This window comes from Tauraco erythrolophus, chromosome 2 (assembly GCF_009769465.1).
Source record: "Tauraco erythrolophus isolate bTauEry1 chromosome 2, bTauEry1.pri, whole genome shotgun sequence".
Classification (NCBI taxonomy): Eukaryota; Metazoa; Chordata; class Aves; order Musophagiformes; family Musophagidae; genus Tauraco; species Tauraco erythrolophus.
The window spans coordinates 72089883-72109441 of NC_141466.1; the positions used below are offsets into that span (position 1 = coordinate 72089883).

At 44.2% G+C, this 19559-nt stretch overlaps 1 protein-coding gene across 1 annotated transcript; it reads right to left on the minus strand.

The window, feature by feature from the left end:
• Window positions 1-430: 430 nt before the first annotated feature.
• Window positions 431-18331, minus strand: ESCO2 (establishment of sister chromatid cohesion N-acetyltransferase 2). Its single transcript, XM_086624671.1, has 10 exons — window positions 18279-18331; window positions 15750-16755; window positions 13394-13484; window positions 10493-10553; window positions 5925-6054; window positions 3760-3891; window positions 3358-3447; window positions 2748-2891; window positions 1920-2101; window positions 431-569 (listed from the first exon to the last, which is right to left on the minus strand). The coding sequence occupies exons 1-10, from the start codon at window positions 18329-18331 to the stop codon at window positions 431-433; spliced, it is 2028 nt and encodes a 675-aa protein (XP_086480797.1).
• Window positions 18332-19559: the final 1228 nt, after the last annotated feature.

Here is a 19559-nt window from a genome sequence, read left to right on the forward strand (position 1 = left end):
AGGGAAATCCTGCCACCCATCAGTCGTTTTAAGACATCTCATACTCTGTGCGTAATAAATTTTAGCAACTGCTGGTACTAAAGGTACTGCAGGGAGCCCAGAGTTACATATTCACACATCAGGGAGAAAACAGGTATCTTTATATTAATTAAACCTTTTCAAGAAATTAAGTTACTTGCAATAAAATTTAGTTTCAGAAGAAACGAACCTACCTGAACTCCAAGCAAGGTTCTGCAGCATACACTAAAATACAACACAACTCTGTACACAAAGTGACACACTCTCCCCCAGCTCGCTCACAGGGGGAGGAAGAACTAGCGCTCAGCAGGAAAACAGTGTTTAGCCAGGTAACAACACTTAAGTGTCAATTTAAACATCAAATTATTTTAGATGATTTGAGCAAACCTCAACTTGCAATAATCAAGTCGAATCAGTTGTTATAGATAAAATTGTAAACTAGGAAGTTGGGGGTTTGGCAGTATTTCATCGCAAAGAGCTTGCCGTCCGGCGTTGGGTCAGAGAAGGCGATTTCATCAGTGCTCAGGTAACAGCCGTACATGAAGGTGCTCCTGAAAGAGAGAGCAGAGCTATCAGTGTGCTGCTTTATCCGACTCCTAAAACACACCACAGGGATGTTTTCTCCCCCAGCCCTCCTCTGCAGGGAGTTATTTCCTCTGTCACTTTGCATTCAAAATGGAGAAGATCATTGTGAGATGCCAGCTTGCCCTCTCAGATTCCAGCATAATCAGGAACCAAGAGGCATTTTAAAGTTAGCAGGAAGGATAACATAAGACCGAATAGAATCATAGAATGGTTTGGGTTGGAAGGGACCTCAAAGATCATCTCGTTCCAACCCCCCTGCCATGGGCAGGGACACTCTCCACTATACCAGGTTCTCAAAGCTTCATCCAACCCGGCCTTGAACACTTCCAGGGATGGGGCAGACACAGCTTCTCTGGGCAACCTGGCCCAGTGCCTCACCACCCTCAGAGGGAAGAATTTCTGCCTTAGATCTCATTGAAATCTCCCCTTTTTCAGTTTTAAAGCCATTGCCCCTTGTCTTATCACTATATACCCTTGTAAAAAGTCCCTCTCCAGGCATAAAAACCCTCAAATCCAGTTTTACACGGAAACCCAGAGGTTTCAGTTAAACATCTTGGAGCAGTTCCCAAACAAGGTCCACAACGGCAGCACCAGCACTCTCACGGGCACCCACAGGTCACCCAGGTCCAGCTGGCTCATGTGTCCCATGGCTTTGGAAGGTGACACGACAAACGCTGACCACAGGAGGAAGTGGAGACCAAACACTGGCTGATGAATTTTCAGAATACCAAGCTCCAGATCCAATAATGGATGACTATATGAAAATATAGACACAGATACTCCTATACTTTCTATGTCTGTATTTGATATACGTATAGTAAGCAGATAAAACACACAGAAGATAGGTGCTACTACAGGCTCATGCGCTACCAAGCTCCCCCTCAAGGCAGTCCATATTAACAGATGAGGGGAAGTTGTTAAGTCTTTCTCCCAGTTTAGTCCAAGCTTGAAAAGCTCGGAATTTCCTCCCTGGCAAAACTCAAGTGTGTGGGCTCATCAACTTGTTCAGTTAAAAAAAAAGTAATTTCCCTAAAGCACAGTTTTTCTTGGAAAATCCAGTCCGTGTAGCTCTGTGTTCCAGTTACAATCCAGCATTTAACAGCTTGTCAGATTTTAAATACAAATATTACTTAAATATTAGATACACACAGAACATCTGTCCATTTGATATCCCTCCACTACGAAGCAGGGATTCCAGACTTACTGAATGATACAAGTTTATCCCTTTCCATAAGTTCCTTCTAAACACTTTTTGCTGCAATCATCGGTTTTCCTCCCAACAAAGATAAACCCCAGCTGAGATCCCAGCTCCCTACCTGACCACGTCCACCATGCGACGGGCAATCCCCTTCCTGCGCCTCAGGCCGAACACCCAGATCCTGCTGACACCACAGATGGCGGGTTCCGGCTCCGTGGAGCAGCGCCAAGCCCGGTGGTGCTGCAGGGCGTCCTGGCTGGGGGACGGTACGGCTACCGGCTCAGACAGCACCCGGAAAGCCTGCAAGGATGAGAGCAGAGGTGTCAAACTTCTCCTTCCCAAAGGGTCACAGAGCCATGGATGACCCCAGGCTCCCAGCTTTGCCTTCTGCTGTCTCTCTCGGGGCAGACGAGCACAGAAACCAGCGCCCAAACACAGTCAGGTGGAGTATCAGCCATGCAAACTCTGCTGATTCCTGCCGGCAACATCTCACTCTGACAAAAGCAGAAGTTTTTCTTTAATTTATTTCTTTCCTTGGTTTTTTGGGGAGTTTTTTTTGTTTGTGTTTTACTTCCTTAGTTTTCTTTTCCCTCCATCCTGTGCAAAGCCAGGATTTCTGATACACAGGCTTACGCAAACAGCCCCAGTTATTAGCCTGGCTTTTCACAGAATATAGAATGGTTTGGGTTGGAAGGGAAGGACAAGATTATCTAGTTCCAAACCCCCTGCCATGGGCAGGGAGACCTTCCACTACACCAGGTTGCTCAAAGCCTCATCCAACCTGGCCTTGAACACTTCCAGGGATGGGGCAACCACAAATTCTCTGGGCAACTTGGTCCAGTGCCTCACCACTCTCAGAGGGAAGAATTTCCTTCTTAGATCTAATTGAAATCTCCCCTCTTTCAGTTTAAATCCACCTCCTCCCCATACAACTAAGAATACATACCTGCTTGATTGATTCAGCCACTAAGCACCCAACAATCATCTTCTCATTGGACACAAACAAGTATATTTTAGTCTTGGCTGGGCAGCTCAAAGAAACTTGCTTAAATCCCAATTCATTATCTACAATTTCTCGCACATCTTCTGCCTAAGAAAACAAAACCAGAGAGAGCTGTATTAGGAGGAACTAACACATGTGTTCTTTGGTGAGAAAGCTGTCAGAAAGGGGGGATTCGTTCCCCCAAATAAGCCTGTGCTTATACAAGATCAGGCTCTAACTGTGTAGAGAACATTAAAGAACAGGCTCTCGCTCATGTTTTCATCCCACTACACCTCTCGCAGAGGACACCTGCCTCTCACCCCCATCCTTGGGACAGAAAAGATCAGGTTATGTTGGCCACGTAAGAACATGAGCTTCAGTGCAGGGAGCAGGGTTGAGACGTGTCAGGGTGGGTGTCTGCAGCAACCCAGATCGCTGCCACAACCCCACTCAGCTCTCCCGCTCGCCCTGTGCACTGGCAAGCGACGTATGATCACACACTGAGGTAGTTCTGGGAGGTGAGCCAGCAGAAAGCTAATCTACAATATAAACCCCAAAATAAACAAACACGTACCTTCTTGACAGCATACTTTGGGTCATTTGGAAGAATCAGTACAATTTTCCCATCCCAGAACTCTGCCACAACCCGTTCCTTCTTCCAACCCTGCCACAGAGGGGAAAAAAAAACCCAAACAAACAAGTTAGTGGCCTAGCAAGGGAGAGGAAGTGATTCAATGAAGACTCTGGCAGATGAAGCTGTAATCTGAACCACTTCAGCTTTCAGGAATAGAGTCAAGTCACATTTATCAATCCAATGAAGGCCGACATTTGCTGGAACGGCCTAACTTACACTTTAACCTCCCCTCTGGATGACAAAACATTTGCTTACAGTTGTCTCAACTTTGTACCTGAATATCACGCACCTCTTCACCCCCCATCTTCCTCAGCCGAGCTGCGAGCGCAGCTGCCTCCTTACCACGTATCTGAGTCCCTCGAGGAACCTCTCGTGGTGCTGGATGTGTTGGGCTTCATCCTCCGGGCTAGTGGCTGTGTAGATCATGCCACACGACTTGCAAACTACGGCACCAAAATGCTTCTGGCCGGCGTCCTAGTGAGAAACAAAGCCGGTTAATCACTCAAGCTGTTCAAAACCATGTTCGGTTTAAGGAATGAGGTTGAGAATTGGTTCTAGTAACAATCATCAAAGATTCAAGTATTTGTTGTCATTTTTAAGGACATGGAGCTGCTGGAATGAGTCCAAAGGGGGGCCATGAAGATGATGCGAGGGCTGGAGCACCTCTGCTATGGAGACAGGCTGATAGAGTTGGGGCTGTTCAGCCTGGAGAAGAGAAGGCTCCAGGGAGACCTTCCAGCAGCCTTCCAGTATCTAAAGGGGCTACAAGAAAGCTGGAGAGGGACTTTGGACAAGGATGTGTAATGACAGGACAAGGGGCAATGGCTTTGAACTGAAAGAGGGGAGATTTCAATGAGATCTAAGGAAGAAATTTTTTACAGTGAGGATGGTGAGGCACTGGCACAGGTTTCCCAGAGAAGTTGTGGCTGCCCCATGCCTGGAAGTGTTCAAGGCCAGGCTGGATGGGACTTTGAGCAACCTGGTGTAGTGGGATGTGTCCCTGCCCATGGCAGGGGGATTCAAACTGGATGACCTTTGAGGTCTCTTCCAACCATAACTATTCTATGATTTGAATTTGTGAAGAGAAGGACAAGATTTTGGTTACTTCCACAACATTCAGAACTATATAACATTAAATTATCCAGGGAACACAACAAATGCATTATTTGGAATGAGCCTTGAAATAGTTAAGCAACGTCCTTGCTGAGGAAACAATGTAAAAGAGCACCACAAAAAAACACACAAAGGAAAATTCTGCATAGTCTTTTCATCAGTTATCTAAAAATAACCTCATTTTTATCTCTGTCAGCATACAAGGAGGGGAACAGAAGGAACTGAACACCAGTTGTGCAAGCAAGCAGCAGGTTGCTCTCTAAGTAGCGAGGGGAAGTGAAGCCTAGTTCATTAAGGACTCGTCTCCCTGCACAGGCTGCTACTGCACCAGCTGCTTTCCCTTGCCCACATCCCAGTTTGGGCTTCCCCTTGTGTCACAGCACCCACCGTCTGTCCCTCGTGGGTCCCAGCAGCCAGACACCCAGCCGAGGTGTGCCAGGCTGGGTTGGAACTCATGGCTCACCAGCCAGCCGTGTCAGGGTAGCACTGGCTGCTGGGTACGTGCTGCTGCCTTCCGCTCAGCGTGGTCACTCGCCACGGATTTCTCTCTTCCACAGGGATCGGTTTTCAAAACACTCAAAAAATTTCTATCTGTGAGGTCCCAAATTTGACAGAAATCATCCAAATGACTCAAAAGGTGCTAGAAAGGGCGGATCAGCAGACAAGAACGATCACATAAGCCTCACTCCCTCAGGAAACGGCCTTGAAACAGTCCGCATGTCACCAAGCAAGAACAAATGGTTTACTAAAAAATTACTCATCACTGAGGGCGTATTTTCTGGAAACTCATACTCATGATGGCTGCATGACATGCGAGCCTCAGTAACGCTGTTTGGCCTCCTCCTGCTCCAAAGTCAGTACTCCACGCTGAAGGGCAACAGCAGGAAGGCAGACATGGAGCTAACAGAGGCATCCGCTCATTAACAGAACAAGCTCTGTTCCGGCTCAGCTCTCAGTCACATATTCCTGTTCCCGTGCTGCCCTGGCTGACATTTGCTGCTGTGGTTGCAGGGCCTTGCTGACTCTGCTCGCAGCAGGCCAGAAAGCCGTGGGAAAAAGAAAGTCATCCAGCCAAATTCACTCCTATAGCATCCATACAGGCTTGGCTGAGTTTCTCTCTTTTTTTTTTTTTTTAGTATTATGTTCCATAAATCTCTTTTCAATTCCAAAACGTAATAAAGCGTTAGTCCCAGGGAAACCATAAGAATGTATTTCCCAGCTACTACCCTGTCTTCATCTAGTGCTAAATACGTTAATCACTGCCCTGTTATGGTCATCACTGTGTGGTCGGTTTGAGGTTAACATGTGAGGAAATCTACTTATCAGTTAAGCCTCAAGACATATTTCTTGGTTCCTCACCCCAAGGACCCAGCACGCCCCGAGGGGAACCTTACAATAATCATCTGATCTCTGGAGCGCTTGCAGAGCTCTTTCGCCTTCTTGCTTTTCTGCGAGGTGTGAGATGTTTTCGCAGGTGGGCTGGATGCAAACGGAGAAGTCAGTTCATCCAGCGCAGGCTGCGTCCTGAAAATCGTTTCAGAGAGAGATGAAAATTAGTCACTGAAGACAAAGGCGTCGAGTACCAGGGCAGGGAGGGTGACTCTTATGGCAGAACACCCCAAACTGAGCCAGATACAGCAAAGCTCCTTGGCAGCTGGGGTGGGGAGGGGAGGAAAGGAGCTCTAGGAAGAGCCATAATTGCACCAGCACTTAACTCTTGATTAAGCCCCTCTCTCACTTCCACAGCCATCCCATTTCCAGGATATTGGAAATTCAGCAGCTCCTTGGAACAGTCAAAGGGATACACATCAAACCGAGCAGCAGAGGGCCAGGTTAGTGGAGCATGTAAACTGCAGGTGAAGAAATAGGCGCTCAAGTCCAGCAGCTCCCTCCTCAAACCGCTGCTTACGTGCATCCAGACATCTAAAACGCTCCTGCGCAGGCTCAGAGTTTTTGGCAGCAAGCTGCTCAGTTCCAGCAATCTTGTACCTGAGTCTAACTGGGATCCAAAAAACTCAAAGTCTCCCCTAAACAGTCTCCTAACTTGTTTAACTTGTGCATAAACTTTCAGCTATCATCACACACCTAAAGCACGTCCACCCTTCAAGGTGTTGGGGACCACAGCTTGGTCTGGGCAGCTCAGGGATCTTTGCCAGGCTTCTGGACAGGGTGATATGAGGCAAGGATAAGGGTCCTACCCTGCCAGACACAGCTGGGGAAGTAGCATCATCTGAAATCCTCTTACAAAGCTTCAAGGGTTGAGGAAAGCTGACTATGTATAGAGTGCACACCACATCATCACCGTTCTCCCCTCAAGGGGAATAAAAAAAGGAAGAAAATGACAAATTGAACTCCAATAACCTACAAACCATTTTTCTTCCAGGATTTGATCAAGGTGTACAAGAACTTGTGCAAGGTTTCGGTTGAGAATCAGCATAGCTTGGTCTCAAGCCCTCACTCCATCTACCCCTGGGGTCCCAAGACCGCTTCCCCACTCACTTGCTGCTTCACCACCACGCATCCCAGCCCCTCTAGCCAATACCACCTGTAGACCAGGAGAATGACAGCATTTCAGGAAAAACTCTTAGTTCAGGGGCTAAGCTCTCCTCTACCATCTAGCAGGGACGGCTGTCCAAAGCGGGAAGCAGACTCAAGCAAGGCCAAGAGGAATTTTTCATATTCAGATCCACAGAGGAAGGCTTAATATCAATTTTTAAGTCTACAACATGGGCTTCAGCTACAAAGAAGCACATTGTTAGGGTGTTAATTGCACATTTTTTTTCTAACCTACCTTTAGTTTTCTGTGTATGTAAGGTGGCATTTCTTAAATGGGAAATTGTAATTATTTGTGCAGCAAACCTAAAAATGGAACTAATTTAGAGATACACCAAACAAATTTATAGATTTGGATACTAAGGAGAATTTCCAAAGCAGAGACTTCATGTAGGAAAAGCTTGTGCTCATCAGCTTCCCAAGAGACAACTGCAAATCCAAGACTGATTTTCAGTTAATCACAAACACCAGGATTTCCACACGTTCCAGGGTTCCACTTGTACCACGGAAGGTATTTGAAAAGCCACATGAGGAAGCAACACAAATATTGCAATCAGATCTCTCTTTCAACAACCTCTGTGGCAGAGGACTCCAGTAGCACAAGTTTGGGAAAGTTTATTTTGGCTCTTTTAGGAATAACTTTAAGTTTGTTTTTTTTAATGTTCACAATAAACTCGGCTCAGAATGCTTTTATTGTTAACAAAATGTGTCAAGAAGTTGATTCCATGTGGGAGAGGGATTAGCAGTGGTCCTTGGTTGGGAAAAAAAGTCTTCTTCCACTAGAGGTCTACAAGTACCACAGCAAATTAATTGAAGAAATAAACTAATCAGAAGTACAGTTATCAGGTAGTACAATTACAACTTACAAGTAAAGAGTCCCAGGGCTTGCAAGTAAATTGTCAAGACCACGCTTTTTACAGAGTCAAAAAGCAAAACTTCACATGCTTGTGCTTCATTCTCATCACACTGAATAGCAAGCATCGCCCAGCAGACTTAGAAAAGACCCACTTGGGCGAGTGTGGGAAAGCAGAAGGAAAACAAGTGCTTCTGTTAATCCTTTTCACTCAATTTTATTACAGTTTTTGTCTCATCTTCAAGATCTACAGCAAAACTCCTGAGCATGCTGCTACCTAGTGCTGCTGTACTAAAATTTCTCAGGTTAAAAAAATAAAAGTGCAAGAGAAGACACAGTAGCTGATCAGCGCAGTTACTGATCTTTGCACATCAGGTGATTTCTGTATAGCATGCACACTCCTCAGAGTGCTAACAGCAAAGGTGTTGATCAGTGTTAGCCATGGCACTGAAGTAGTTACAAAAGCTTATCACAGGAAGAGTTACTTATGAAAAAGCAAAGAACCTGATGGCAGACAGAGATCAGTTTGACACTACATTTAAAGAACATCAAGTGTAAGGTCCTGCATGTAGGCCGGGGCAATCCCAAGCACAAATACAGGCTGGACGGAGAATGGATTGAGAGCAGCCCTGAGGAGAAGGACTCGGGGGTGTTGGTTGATGAGAAGCTCACCATGAGGCCAGCAATGTGCACTGGCAGCACAGAAAGCCAACCATGTCCTGGGCTGCATCCAAAGCAGCGTGGGCAACAGGTTGAGGGAGGGGATGCTGCCCCTCTGCTATGCTCTCATAAGATCCCCCCTGCAGTGCTGCATTCAGATCTGGGGTCCCCAACAGCAGAAGGACATGGAGCTGCTGAAGCGAGTCCAGAGGAGGCCACGAAAATGATCCGAGAGCTGGAGCATCTCTGCTACGGAGACAGGCTGAGAGAGGTGGGGTTGTTCAGCCTGGAGAAGAGAAGGCTCTGGGGAGACCTTCCAGCAGCCTTCCAGTACCCGAAGGGGCTACAAGAAAGCTGGAAAGGGGCTTTGGACAAGGGCGTGTAGTGACAGGACAAGGACTAATGGCTTTAAACTGAAAGAGGGGAGATGTCGACGAGATCTAAGGAAGAAATTGTTTTACATTGAGGGTGGTGAGGCACTGGCACAGGTTGCCCAGAGAAGCTGTGGCTGCCCCATCCCTGGGAGTGTTCAAGGCCAGGTTGGATGAGGCTTTGAGCAACCTGGTGTAGTAGAAAGTGTCCCTGCCCATGGCAGGGAGGGTTGGAACTGGATGATCTTTGAGGTCCCTTCAAACCCAAACCATTCTGTGATTCTATGATTCTATAACACAAATATTCTACACCACCAGCACAAGGCAGGTAAACAAGTCTTCTGAAATCTTTAGTTTTAGACAACTTTAGAAAGCCAATGCCTTCCCAAAAAGTGAGTCATTTCAACAGTTTAAAAACAAACACTGTAGGCTTAATTGGTAAAGGAGGTCGAGTGTGACAGAGACAGAGAAGCTTCCAGTTCCTACAAGAGCCACAGCCTGGCCTGAGCAGAGTCCCTGACCTGCCTCACCAGCCTTTCCAGCCTTACTCAACAAGGGACCCACAGTTCAACCGGCACACTTAAACACAGAGTCAAATTTTCACACGCTGTAGCTGTTGCACACAAACTCAGCCCAGAAGGTCGCTTGCAACACAGAATTGCTTCAAACATGGCAAGAGCGCCCACATCAGAGGTGTCACTGCCATACCAACCGGTGATCTTGGCGGACTCAACTCGTGAGCGTGCATTGTGTTTGCTGTCTACAGCGCAGACTAAAAGGCACATACATAAAGCCATACCACTGATCAGATTGTAGCGAGGGACAGCGATGCCTCCCTGCCCGTTGCACGGCCAGCAGTGTTATATTGTGCCTCTGCCTGTGCCAAACTGAGTTAAAGACAGTTTGTTTTGGCAACTCTGGTACCGACTCAAACTCCTAGTTAGAGCTCTCGAGGGCCTCTGGCTGGTGGGAGGTGCAGGTCCCTGAGGAGCAACCAGTACATAAAGACTGAAAGTTACTGCTCATTATGGACACTCCAGATAGAAAGATACAGAACACATAGAAATAGAAATAAGTAAAAACTCCTGTACAGGACTCAAACACCAACAAGGTTGTGCCATTCTTTGCGACGAATATACCCCGCAACAGTCCCCCTTGTTCTAGTGATTTTATCATTAGCAACAGCTAAGAGAAAACTATTATTTCCTTTTTAGTTAAAAAAAACACCCAATAATATGTACAAATTCACAAGTAAAATGTACTACAGACAGTAAGCAAATGAGTATTTTCTTATTCATGGGTTAGTATCCCTCTAAACCAACACAACTTTCATCTTTCATCTTCCCTTTAAAAAAAAAAAAACAAAAAAAAGCCAACTCAATAAAAACAACTCTCAAAACTTACAAGGATTGGGAGAAAGCTATTTGGTTTAGAATTAGTATATTTTTTAAAAAAAACCCACAATGATTCTGCAGATATGACAGTCTTGGTCATTCTTGGAGAGAGTGAACAAAGATTAACATACCTTTTCTTGATGGCAGGGGGTGCACTGAATATGGGGTAGACAACAGCCTTTGAAGGAGATGCTGGAAAAGATGAGTGAAGTTACTGTGATTTAGTTGCAGAACACGTTGATACATGGACAGAAATTCAAACACCAAGGAGACTTCAAAACGGAAAACAACAGTGAAACTGAGCTCTATGGATGAGAGCTTATAGGAGTTCCGGGAAGCTGTTGATGCTGCAGAATATAAAGGTTACGTCCACGAGCAGTATCCAGATATAATTACCGTCAATCCACTCAAGTGACATTGATCAGGCTATCTGGTGCTTTCCCCTCTCACATCAGAATGACAAAGCAGAAACATCTGCTGCAGTAGCTTAGTGTTTCTTTGGCGATTAATTAAGAGTGTTAATCAAGCTCAGGTCTCTCCATTTTACATTATTTTGGCTGGGGAAGCCCGAACCTATAGCTTCTTCATCCTAGAGAAGCTGAGAAACGATGGGCTCAGCACTAGGATACAGCACACAACTGCAAGATTCAGGATAATTTAGCAAAGACTTTGGTAAGTAAAACCAAAAAGATTGTTAGGACTATATTTTCCCTCAAGTGTAAAAAGTTTAGGTACTAAAGAGCTTTATGCTCTCGTATTTTGACTGCCTTCACAAACAGATAGAGACTTCTTAGGAATTACAGAAACGAAGTACATAAGCAGAAAAACGGCCCTCACAGTCTCCAAAAAACATACCATGAAGATTAAACAGTTGTTTCTAGGAAAAAGGACACAATAAAAAAAGTCTCTTGTTAATATCAGTAGTGGAAAAGATTGTGAGGAGTCATGAAGATAATAAACAATAAAAAACCCACGGCTTCCTAGAAATGCAGGATCTTAGAGGGCCAAGACACTTCTTGGGAAAGGCCCCAGCAGGCAAATAATGTCAGGCAATCTGGGAGTGTGATGGCAACAGCTTTATAAACAGGTGGAAAACACAGTAAGAAGAATATTTTATACAGAAAGAGAAGAGGCTGGCAGCACAGAGCATGCCAATCCTCAGAACAAGAGGAGGAGGCAGGGAGAAATGGTGACCTTCAATAAAACAGACTTCACGACGTTCCAAAAGTAGATAAATAAGTTCCCATGTGAAGCAAGACTAAAGCGGGGGGGGGGTGTGTGAAAGCTCAGGAGTGCTGGCAATTTCTTCAAGAAAAAGATTAAGACCAGATGTGCCAGGAAGAAGTGGAGTGAGACACAAACACGGCTAAATCATGACTTTTTCCTCTCACTGGAAACTCAAGGAATCACAAAGGGAATAGAAATCAGGGGAAAGCAGAGCAGCAACACGAAGGACTGAAAGCAGGAATCCCAAATTGCAAAATAAGCTCAACCTGGGAAGGTCACAGCACCAGGAAAGCATCCTGTAACAGCAAGGGGAAAACCCAGAAGGATTCTGCTGCCAAAAGAGAAGGAAACACTAAAACCAGATGACAAACTACAACAAAAAACGACAAAACATTTAGTGCCTTTTTATTTCAGTCATCACTGAAAGAATTAATTGTGATGAGAGCCTTAGGGCAATTAAGACACAAAGGAGAAATGAACTTCCACAGCTGGGGAAAGATGTAAAGAGAACTCTCAGGTAAATTAGACCTCTTCACACTAGCAAGAATTGAATTAACCCAGCGCTGCTGCAGCTGGAATAGCAACACTGCCTGTTTTTAAAAGGGAAAAATGGAGAAACCAGGAAATTAGGATAAAATAACATGACCTCAACTTCTGCAAACATACGGCACATGTTAGTACATACTTGGAAGATGAGACAGCAGGTAAAGGCCAACGCATTATTTTGCCTTAATAAAATAATATTTAAGCAACAGATTTTATTATCACTTGTTATTCCCAAGAGGAAAAAATAATAAATGTCCTAAAATTCATACATAACTGACAATTCCCTTCCCTTAGTAGGGAAATATGGTTTCTGTAAACCAGCCATAAGAAAAGGGGCAAAATTGACTGGGGGGGGAAAAAAATTGTCATATTCAAATAATGACTGTTAATAATTCACTGCCAAAGCAAAGTATCAGCTGGAGTTTCCTCAGTCAGGAGTAAACAATAATATATGCTCATGAGTTAGTAGATAAATGCCCCTATATAACACCTATTAAGAGCTTAATTTTAAAAGCATTCTTGCATTGAAAATGGTGAGGAAAAAATAGATTGAAATAAGGATAAGGGGAATCCCTACACTTAACAACAATCTGAGACAAAATAAGAAATAGAGGTCGACCCTCTGGGCAGCAGCTACATGTGAAACACTTGAGTTACTGTCTACCTCAAAGCAAAGGCATCTCGCGAGCTCAAAGTTTCCTGCGGAAATGTGTGCATTCACTGCACGTGAAATGTATGGATTACTCCTCTCCTGCAAATTAGTGCTGGCAAGGCTCAGGTTGAGTTCTGTTTGGGAGTACTCTACCAGCAAAGGCATGGCTCAGGCTGGAGAAGACAAATAAATGAAGTCAGATACTTAAAAATCAAGATTTAAAAAAGAAAGCGAAAGAATCGGGGTAACAGTCCAGGGAGAAAAGAATGGTGAAAAAAGCTAATAATAGGATTCAAATACAGCATTTTCCAAATCTTACTGGGAATGGGCTATGCAGTAAAGCAAAGAGGAAAGATGGGTTAGACAGCAGGATAAAAACAATTTACATACTGCATAACATTAAAACTGATTTGCCAGGGAGACAGCAGAATCTCCAGCATCACTGTCCAGGTTATTTAAACACTGAACGATAGGACAAGATGGGAATTCAGCAGAGTTGATCCTGCTGAGGAAAAGCAGGTAACCAAAGAGATTGTCAAAGTCTCTTCTGCCTTGTTTTCCTACAGCAACAAAGGTCATAGTCCCAGACACGTAGGACCAAACTTACCTCCTTTATTCACCTTGCGTGGAGACTGGCTTGAAAGAACAACACAATCATCTGACTCGCAGGTTGCAGAAGAACTGATTTCATCAACATCCTATAAATTAAAACAGGGTTTTTTTTAGGGCAAAAAGAAAACTCTCTAGTTAATTTAAGTTCTTAGACAGCAGTTACAGAATCACGTATAGTTCCAAGTGACCCTCACAACGAGCATTAATTGACATTATGAAGTGCTACCAACAGCTGTATTTTCCAAGAATGAAATGCAAAACATCTCACTGTTACTAAAGTTACACCTGAATTTGAAAATGTTGCTGAAAACGCTGCACCCCAGCACTGAGGAAAAATTCATTTCCTGCAGCCTTGAGGTGCATCATCAACATTTCTCATCTGCCTGCCTTTGACTACTGTAAGACCAAACTCAAGTTTATGACAACGATCATGATTTTGGTTCTCAACACCTTAACACCCACCTATGCCCCTACTTCTGTTTTATTGTGGAACATGGGTGGTCTTTTTCTTTTGTTTTTAAGTAAATCATAACTGCTCTGCTTCATTCTCTGTCTACAACTATGCATCTTCCCAGCTTTCGGAAGCCTCTCGCAAATGTTCTATAAAAACAAAAGTTTGCCAAACTGATTTTTGCCTTGAACTCTGCTCATTTTGTCTATGATAGTGTATTATTTCCCATCTCATCAAGAACTGGCAACTGGCTCTAGCAATCAGCTCCAGCTGAACCCGAGACAAAAATCAAGGCCAAACAAAAATTCAGTTTGCAGTAACAAAGTCACTAAATTCCCCTTTTCAAACACTCCACACTTCTGGTTAACCTACAACCGATAGTTTGCCAACAGAAAAAATTGCCATGGCAGCAGAATCAAATGTTTTCAAGTTTTGTTTTGTTTTTTTTACTGCACGTGCAAGATTAGATTGCACAAGCTAACATTTGTGTTTTATTAACGCTGCGTCGCAAAAACATACAGATACTCAAGCCAGGATTGCAAGAGATACTAAAACAGTGCAGGTGAACAAAGGAGGCAATAAACTGTCCTTCATCAAACTGACCCAGGAATATAAAGCACACAAACCCTATAAAAACAGCTTCCCATCTTGTTCACTGCTTCCCTTCAATGCCCAGTGTAAAATACTACAGTATTATTCCACCGGCTTCTCCTACTTTCCTATATTTTAGATGCCAGAACGCAACAGCAAAATATGACAGCAAGTGCAATGAAATAGTTTGTGAACCTGTTCTGAATTTGTATTTTAGTGCTGCACTCTTTCCATTGCCACCCCAACCTTTCACACCTGAGCACTGCACTCGAAAGCAAAATCCACATCCCAAGCTAAGCAATTCTCTGGCAAATCATAAAATTAAAAGCAAGGCCTGGCGAGCATTAATGAGCTGGCAATAAGCGAGACTCATTGCAGAGTTTAACCGTTCCAGCACTGCTAAACATATTTGCACAAGAATCGAATGCAGTTTTTAAAAAAACACCCAAACCACCACTTTTCTATCACCAGGAGTATATTCACTGCTAAGGTAGCAACAGAGAAAAATTGCTTACGCTTCTTCAGTCATATACAAAACGGTTACAGTTTTTCAAACACAGACCAGCTCAGCAAACTCACCGTCAGTTTGTTAAAGCGTGAGAACCCGGGGCTTAGCCTCGCTTCCTCAGAGGAGGGAGCTGCAGCACTAGCACACATAGCTCCAGCTGAGAAAATAATCGCTAAAAAGATAATCCCAGAGCAGACCAAAGCCTGCAAGGGCCGCTGGAATTACAGCACAGGCTGTACCAGCAAGCAACAGCTTGTGATCCAGGAGAAATCTCTAAATAAACACACTCTAGAAACAATTTTTGCTTTCTCATTTCCATTACTTCACTGGCTGATAAGCATGTGGCTGTGGAAAAACAAGGACCAGGTCACCCAGAGAAGCTGTGGCTGCCCCATCCCTGGAAGTGTTCAAGGCCAGGTTGGATGAGGCTTTGAGCAACCTGGTGTAGTGGAAGGTGTCCCTGCCCATGGCAGAGAGGTTGGAACTGGATGGTCTTTGAGGTCCTTTCCAACCCAAACCATTCTATGATTCTATAGGAAGGCTTGAAGGAGGATAGCAGCAAAACTCTTTGAGAAGCACCTCCTTCCTCCAGCATTGAGCAACAGACAGGGATGCTGACAAGAAATTCCTGGAGGTTTACCACGGTGTTATGCCTTGGTAAGGCAGGAATAAATCTGTGAAAGTTTTCCTAGGTAAAATCCACTAATAGGTCCAAATAAACACCCTATGCCCGAATAACTGGAGCATGGGTTACTTCCAGTAACCCACTCCGTGTGTGTCACTGGTGACCCCTCTACTCACCACCTTCTCTCCATCGCTGTGTCCAGTGGCCACAGGCTCAGAAGTACAAAACGGATCAGAGCCGCTTCCGCTTTTCTGCGGAGATGTTTTCCCTTCGTGTGCCGAGTCTCCCTCTCGATTTATGCAGCTTGTAAAGCCCTCCCTGCTTTCATTTTCCTTCTTCTGAGGCACAGAAATATTTCTCAATACACCACCTGCCTCAAGAATTTTGTTCCTATCAGCTGAATTAGGCTTTGGAGTCGTTGCTGGTCCAGGCTGATCGTTTTCTTGCAGAGATTTGGGGAGACCCTGGAGAGACTTAGTGTCTACAGCTGGTTTTTTAGAATGTGATTTCTTCCTGGCAGAAAAGAACGCTGCTCCCAGCTGGAGTTTCAGGGCTGGTTTAACTGTCATGCTTAGGACTCTGAAGGGCGAATCCATCTTCTTTTTAATCAGGCAATTCACATTCTCTTTCTCCACATTGGGTTTTCCTGCTGGTATCTCTCCCTTTGCCTTCTTAAGCCTTTTGAGGACAGTTTTGCCATGCTTGGAATTGGTTGCCTTCTTAGCTGGCTTTGAGCTCATATTCCTGCTCAAGTTCATGTTCATCTTCTCCATCCTGCTGGCAGCTGGAAGATTTTCACCCCTGTTCCTCTCCCCCAAAGAGTGGTTCTCGTTCAGTTGTTTCCTCTCAAGAGGAGTAAGGTATCGCTTTTCCTTGCTATAAAAAGTCACCACAGGCACACGGGGCTTGTAGGAGGAAGCAGTCTTTGGGGATAATTTCCTTGAGGGCTCCATCCGTGCGGCTGTGGGAACAGCGGCTGCCTGAAGGGGTGAGACATCCAGCCTCCTCGACAGCACCGGCTTCACCGGGACAGCCTCGTTTTCTTTCATCTCGTCACTGGAGCTGGATGACCATTTCATTTGAGGAGTAAACCAATTATTTCTCGATTTCTTGAGTGGAGACAGACTTTCAGCAAAGCCTGTCATCATTTTTTTCACAGGAGTCTCAAAGGCTAAGGACGAACTGTAGGAATAATCAGAGCATGAAACATCACATACACGATTGAAAGCTTTTCAGTTATTGTTTTACTTAAATAACACTTATTTTCACTCAGCCTAGTTGCCTCTACTGGTGTATGCCCTGTAATAAATACAAATATTGAATACCAAAATATAATATACAAATATCAAAAGACCTACCTAAATCTGTCTTGCCAATCTCCATGGGTTTTTTTTTTAATAGCAAATCTATTTTCCTGCCTGAACTTGTTAAAGCACCTGGGAACAACAGTCATTCTACTTCCTGCTGACAAGATCAGGGCTATTCATAAGTAAGGAGGGAAAAAAAAAAAAAAGTTTTACTTGTTTCAGACCAACTCTGTTATCTCAGATTCGTGTCGCTGAAAAAACTCGTGCATCCCCCACCCCCGTATGTAAGACTGATAAAGCTGGGGGGATCTCACAATATTTTATACCAGTTTCAGAAAGGCACACCCTGAAATCTCCCTCCAACAGCTATTTTGGTATCTCAAACCTCATCAGGAAGTCACTAACAGCTTTTGAACCTACTGCCTCAAAGGAGATAATACATTTACAGGAGGGACACATTTGCCACGCAACATAGCAAGGTGTTTCCTCAGTGAGTGTTTACGCTTTATCTCAGGAATTTGTCCTTCCAATTTAGAAATCAAACTCCACTCTTGGTCTCCCCTCCGAGAAATGTTTTTGAGAAGGAGGTACAGGAGAGGCATGAGAAAAATCTGTTCAGCTGGTAGAGTTATGAAAGAACAAGAAGCAATCTACACTTTTGGATTTAAAGCTCAGTTTTTTGTTTATGGCCAGCGGCTTCTCCTCCACTAGATTTAGGGGGGAAAAAAATAAATCTATAATTTTTTAGATATACATAACAAAGGAACTGTTTTTCTATTAACACTAGAAGACTATGCAGATAATCTGTGCAGACCTCAGCATTTCTGTACTGTGTATCAAAGTCTTTCCAAAAGAGAAAGACTAAAGTTTTACCCCAAAGAAATGCAAACATCAGGGGTTTTATTTCTTAAGTTTCTAAACAATCAGTTTTTAGGTTTCTACTGGTTCCGTGACTTGCTCAGAGCTAGGTCTGTGTGTCAATGCTACGTACAGGGATACACGTGACAGAGGTGACTCCCAAAACAAGATACCTTACTTTAATAAAAAAAAAAAACAATGCCCTAATGCAACCAACTAATGTGAGCCTGCAAAGTATCAGCTCAGTGTAATGGCTTCACTTCATTTATAATTCTATGCTATGCTACAGATCAAAGATCATTTTTAGCTTCAGTTTCCCTACATGTTAGATGAAATCTCTCAAGATGTTCAGTACGACATAAAATGTTGTAAGTCATTGAGTAATAGCCATGGGGTGATGCTACCTGTGTCTCAGATCCATCTTAATATTTTTCCCACTTGACATTAAAAGCTTTCAAGGATTTTAAACACCTCTTTTGTTCTATGTGCAGCAACTAAGGTGTTTTTATCAGAAAAAAAAATTATGAAAAGTTAACATACCCATCGGTATCAGTAGAACTGCGGCTTCTTTTCTGTGGGGTAACAGCTGCCATGTCTTCACCTACAAGAACACATTTTTCATAGCTTGAAATAGATTTCCAGTAAAAACCAAAACTGAACAAAAAAAACTTAGTAAAGAAGGAAGAGGAGGTGGGGGACTGGGAAGAAAACAATGAATGGCAGCAGTTCAGGCATGACAAGACAGTAGAACAACACATGGCTCTGTTTCAACTGAGCATAAACCATAAAATAAGTGCCCACAAAAAGGATCCTACAGGTCAAGTCCAGTTCTGTCATCACGGACAAACACATCCTTAAGTCCCTTTTCTAAAACAGAGGCAGATAATTCAGAACCAAGTTTTAGATTGCCTCTCACATTCCTCTCGCAAAGCTCATTCTAGACCTCACCAATGAGGTTCCTAGAAATCTGCTTGCTCCTGCCTATATTCACAGCCAATTTATTCCCATGAGGATTTCCTGTTGGCATTTACCTTCCAGCTGGGACAGCTCTATACCCAACAGACTTTTAGAGTTCCTCTCCCAGCTCCCTTCTTGCACAAAACCCTAAAACACGCTTTTTTAGCCTTCGTTAACACAGTAGCCATTTAAGTCAGTTAAAGCACTCAACGCTGTTTGTTCCATCTCTTCTAGTTCAATAGAACAAACAGCGTGTTTTCTGTTACATGGCATTTCACAACCAAAACCCCAGAACAAACAAATACCCTATATCCAAAAGAACTAATAATAAATATTCATAAACTGCTAGAAGGCCATATAAAGAATAATTTATTCAATAACCCACCAGCAGGGGGAAGTTCCTCCTAACCTGCCCGCGTTAAAGCATTGCTGGTTTTGGGGAAGCGGTGACTGATGACAGCCCAGACACACAAGCTGTTGTCAAGCCCAGGAACACCAAGGGACACAAGCGGTGGCAGAGGATGGAGCCAGGAGCTGGGTAGCTGCAGCATGAGTTGTACAACCTCAGCACAGAGCAGTGCTGGCAGAGGGGAACTTCGAGAGAGGGCAGGCAACGCCTTAGAAGCACAGGGAAGCAATAACAAGCCTGCAGGTACCTGGGAAATGAGATATCCGGTGCAGATGAAAGGGAGAAGATAAGAACGGACAGACTGGTGGCAGGAGAGCCAAGGTGCACGTGTGGAGGGAGCAATCCTTATAACTTGCACTGGTACCCTGAGGATGCCATAGACAGCTTCCTGCAGAGCAGCTTTCCGCCCCCCGCCCCAGCCACCCACAGCCCTTCTCAAAATATTCACAGTTCAG

Coding starts and splice junctions, on each gene's coding strand:
- ESCO2 (XM_086624671.1), bottom strand. CDS start 18,331: ATGGCAGCTGTTACCCCACAGAAAAGAAGCCGCAGTTCTACTGATACC. Junction 13,485..15,749: donor ACAGCGATGGAGAGAAGGTG/GTGAGTAGAGGG, acceptor TTTAATTTATAG/GATGTTGATGAAATCAGTTC. Junction 3,892..5,924: donor CCAGAGATCAGATGATTATT/GTAAGGTTCCCC, acceptor GTTTCTCACTAG/GACGCCGGCCAGAAGCATTT.